Source organism: Cricetulus griseus, chromosome 9, assembly GCF_003668045.3.
Source record: "Cricetulus griseus strain 17A/GY chromosome 9, alternate assembly CriGri-PICRH-1.0, whole genome shotgun sequence".
In the NCBI taxonomy this organism is placed as follows: domain Eukaryota; kingdom Metazoa; phylum Chordata; class Mammalia; order Rodentia; family Cricetidae; genus Cricetulus; species Cricetulus griseus.
In genome coordinates, this window is record NC_048602.1 from 18,549,874 (window position 1) to 18,554,609 (window position 4,736).

At 39.6% G+C, this 4,736-nt stretch overlaps 1 protein-coding gene across 1 annotated transcript; it reads right to left on the minus strand.

Moving 5' to 3' along the window:
* Positions 1-1,006: 1,006 nt before the first annotated feature.
* LOC100764999 (formyl peptide receptor-related sequence 3) lies at positions 1,007-2,038 on the minus strand. The gene has a single exon (XM_027398697.1). It carries the CDS (start codon positions 2,036-2,038, stop codon positions 1,007-1,009), a length of 1,032 nt encoding a protein of 343 aa, XP_027254498.1.
* Between the last annotated feature and the right edge of the window lie 2,698 nt (positions 2,039-4,736).

Consider the following 4,736-nt stretch of genomic DNA (forward strand, 5'->3'; position numbering starts at 1 on the left):
CTCAGTGACTCCCTGAGGCAGTGACTACACACGCAAAGAGCAGCTTCCTGAGACATGGATGCCAACTGCAAGGACTGGACCAAGAGGCAAAGACACTTCCTGCACCAATTGGAAGAGGTGCCAATGCAAGAATTGGTGCCACCCACAATAGGAAAGTTTTCCCAGTTCAATTGATATGATCAAATAATCCTCCATAGAAGCACACATGGATCAAACAAATCTAGAAAGTCTCTCCTTGAGACTTTTCTTTAAGATGATTTTAGACTGTGTCAGTTGACAATTAAATTAGCCATTAGACACTGTATTCCTTTTCTTGTATCTCCCCTACTTCAGTGAGGCCTCTTTGATCACTCAGGCAGTTTAAATGTACTTTCATATCTCATATGCAGTTGCACACATGTGCACACTCTAACAAATGTAATTTTTCTTAAAGTTTTGTGATCCACAAATTAAAACAAAATGCAGTGGGTTTCCTTCTGATAATGGCTTTATTCATACTGTTCATCAACAATGTTACTCATTTTCTAGCAATATGCGATTTTGTTCTTCATGGTAGAAATCTTAGTTGCCTTCAGACTTGGTCTCATGTGACTCAGATTGCTTTAATTCTCAAGTTTTCTGTGTGAACTGCCCTTGTAGGTTATCCTCTTTTGTAGATGTGCTAGGATTACAGGCATGAAATTCATGGTCCTCAAAGATTTATTTCTTAATAAAATAATAAAAGTTTAGCGTCAATATATACTATCTTGCATAATCCTTTCAGATATGTATATGTCTCTTACACTGTTTTGCCACCTTAGTCTTAGCCTCAGCTATAGGCTCAGTAGGAAAAGTCTCCAAAGAACAGTGATGTTAGTTTTGATTTTAATTTTTTCATCCAAACCAGAGGACAAAGAAGGATGTTTTTCTAGATTAATACTCCCACATGTCACACAATGTCGGATGAGTCAGAAAGTGAGATGCAGTGGCACAGCAAACATTCTCATGGTTCCTTGCTTGCCACTTCCTATAGCTCAGAGTCTGCAGGATGTGGAGATGAGTTGCTGGCTTTGCCAATGTTCAAGGCTGAGTCTTCCCTCAGGGCCCTCTCTAGACTTGTAGACAGAGAGTGTATCAGCCTCTCTCTGTATTCCTGGCCCAGAAAAACATAGAGTATTGGGTTGAGGCAGCTGTTGAAGGAGGCCAGGGTGCTTGCAGGGTTCACCATCACGTGAATGCTGTATGGCGTCTCCTTGTTCCAGATATTGCCTAAAAGAATTATCAATTGAAAAGGGAACCAACAGACAAAGAAGGAAACTGCTACAGCAGTGAGGACACGTAAAGGACGGCTGGAATTCAAAAAGCCTCTTCTGCAGATCTTAGCAGCCATGAGTCCATAGCAGATGACAATGAAGGACATGGGCATGCTGAATCCTATAATGAAACTGACTATTCCTGTAACTGTGCTCACCATAAGAGAAACCTTTAATTGTTCCTCAGGGGTTGGAATCCAGGATTCAAAATTAGTTGTACAGTGCACATCACCTCTTGCATCTCTCACTGTAGTCAAGAAGAGGAAATGTGGAACAGTAAGGAGTAGAGCAAGAATCCAAACTCCGACAATCACTTTCCTGGCCAGAGCCAGAGTTCTGTGGTTCTGAGCCCATACTGGGTGCAGGACACAAACACAGCGGTCCATGGCAATGACAGTGATCAGGAACACACTTACAAAAAGGTTTATGTGCACTATGATGTGGACAAATTTGCAAAGGAACCAACCAAAGATCCATTTTCCTCTCATTACCATTGAGATAACGTGGAGTGGTAGAGTAGCCAGGAAAGAGAAGTCACCCAAAGCCAGGTTCAGATAACAGATGGAGGTCACAGTGTGTGCCATCCGGAATCCAGCCACCCAAATCACAAGCCCATTACCTAGCACACCAAGGACAAAGGTTATGGAGAGGACCACGAGTGAGAGGATCCATAGAACTCTCGAGGTGGTAGACTCATAGAACACAACTTCTGATCCATTTACAGGGATGGAGGAATTGGCTTCCATTTCATCAGCACCTGAAACATTTCAACAATGACTGTTTCTTAAATGTGGCTCTGACTGATAGCACCCTTACTCAGATCCCACAGCTCCTTTCACAACAGGGTACCCATTCTAAGAGTGTTAGATTAAGCCAAATTCTCTGTTGAATGTCCCTCATGTAAAGCATAGTTCTATATGTTATCACAGAACATTATTATTTTTCAGAATAATTAGGAAGCAGATTATAAGCTCCCATATCCCAGCACCGATATTGAACCAAGTTTAGACAGGAAACAGAATATGGGGAGACGTGAGTTATCCAGGGAATAGAGAACAGTATATTAACTAGATTTTCCCTTGGTCAAAGCTTTCCATTAGTTATTTGTTCTCAAAGAAAAGATTTCACCTGAGAGATGCAGGCAGTTTAAGCTAAGGCACATTTTCAAACAAAGCATAATACATAGATAGGGAGTTGTTGGAGTAAGTTTGCCAAAGAGATGTAGGAGTGATAGGTGATATCTTTTTAATTCTAGTTGCAATATTTTCACCACTGCTATCTTTGTATGTTTGTTCCTTTTCAATTGGTGATCATTTTAAGCACACTGTGTCACAAGGCACCACTCAGTCAAGTTCATAGAATCCTTGTAATTTTGGTCAATCTAATGATTCTATTACTTTCTCCATTGTGAGTTTCAATGACGATTTTTTTTATAAAGATTATGAGGTGTATGCAGCATTCACATGGGTAAGGTTTCTGTTATTCTTGTCCAAATAATAGTTCAGCACATTTCCTTTCTTTACATGTACAGGTATGTCTGTGTCTGTTCATGTACATTTTTTTAAATGCCAGAGTATAACTTCCACTGGCATTCTCTGGGTGCCAACCACTTAGGTTTTTAGGACAGAGTCTCTACACTAGCTTACAGCTTGCTGAGTAGGACAGCTGACTAACAAATGTGCACCAGCTATGCATTTATTTCTGCCTCTCCAAAAAATGTGCCTACAAGCACTGCCCCATCTCAATTTTCCAGGTCTTCTTTTGGCAAGGCAAGCACTTTAACAATTGAACTATCCCCAGTGCCACAGTGCTTCATTGTAGGCTATATCTTTCCACTGTCTTCCTCAGAGTTCCATGGGACAGGAAGGAAAATGATACTGTAATGAAGTCAGGACTCAGGCCTTACAAGAAATTTCCTTAAAATTTTAGATTCTGAAATGGAAGAGTTCGACTATGCCTTCAAGAATGCTTAATGACAAAGGGGAATTCAAGATACAATTTCCAAGACAAAGTGTCAAATGTCTCATATCTAGTGTCTTGTCAAGCTAATATTAGGTTTAAATCATATTCTGACATGGCACATTGTAAAAACACTAACCCAGATATTTACCTTCTTTCTGACCGAGGTTCACACAGATCTCAGATCCTGCCTATTTTTGATTATATTTCTGTTAATCTAAGGTACTGGTTTGATCTAGAGTAAAAGAGAACCTTGAACAGATACTACCAAAGTTTGATAATGTGCATCTCTTTGCTGGTTTGCAAAGGCAGGAAGTCAGTGATGGGTGTATCCCACCTCTACCTTCAAGACAGTGTCTTCTGTTTACCCTGTTTCAGATGAAGGTCCTCACTGCTTGTAATAATAAGAGTGAGAATGCCTGCTTTTTTAGTGTTATGTGGGATAGAGGATAAGACATAATGAATTTTGGTGTTCAGGGCCTCTCCTTTATCTGCATCATATGATTATATAATTGCTATACATTATGTTTATTATTATACATTAGTCAATCTAAATGGTTTTATTATTTTTAGGTTTCTTTTTTTTTCAAGGCAGAGTTTCTCTGTATTGCTCTGGAGCCTGTCCTGGAACTCACTCTGTAGACCAAGCTGGCCTTGAACTCACATAGATCCACCTGCCTCTGCCTCCCAAGTGCTGGAATTTAAGGAGTATGCCACCAACACCCAGCTATTTTTTAGGTTTTGTAAGAGTACATATATATTTTGAGAAGTTGTGAAAGCTACAGAAAGCCATTTCAATAGCGATAGAGATTTGGGTTTCATTCTGTTTGTTTTGACCCCTGGGTCCTTCTTCTATCACAGCAATGTGACAAACAGTGCTTACTCTGCTCCTCCTCTACTACCTGTTTAAGTGATCCTCTCTGCCACGTAAGGCAGAGTTTTGTTCAGTGAAGATGACGTTTCCACCTATTCTGAGCATAAATTCTGGTCAACCTAGAATTTATAATCTTTTGACTAAATTTCCTGATAAGATTACTATGGAAGGATGTCATCAGAGATCTTCTGGGAATTATTTTCTACCTTTCTTAAGAAAAAAACAATGTTTTATATTTAAATGGAATGCTTGACTTTGTGCAAGTTACAGTGTACATATGAAACTGACATATCAATTTCAATTACAACATCTCTGTACCCCCTCTCCTCTGTTGAGAGAAATTGACATATTTTTAATGCCAAGTGTGGGTGCCATAGCACCCATAAATAGGTATATTTTAGATTTATTTTTCTTAATGTGTTTTCCTGCATGAGTTTATGCTTACCACATGCATACAAACCTATAAATGCTCCTGAATGGAAACATTTCCTCTAGAAAAGAACAGGGGTGCTCATGAAGCTTAGGAAGTAAACAAGTCTCAAGATGTCCTGATACCAACAAGACTGAGAGGCCACTCCAAGTTTCTGGAAATAGAAAGCAAATACTAGGAG

Excerpts from the sequence above, each read along its gene's own strand:
- LOC100764999 (XM_027398697.1), bottom strand. The coding sequence starts at position 2,038 with ATGGAAGCCAATTCCTCCATCCCTGTAAATGGATCAGAAGTTGTGTTC.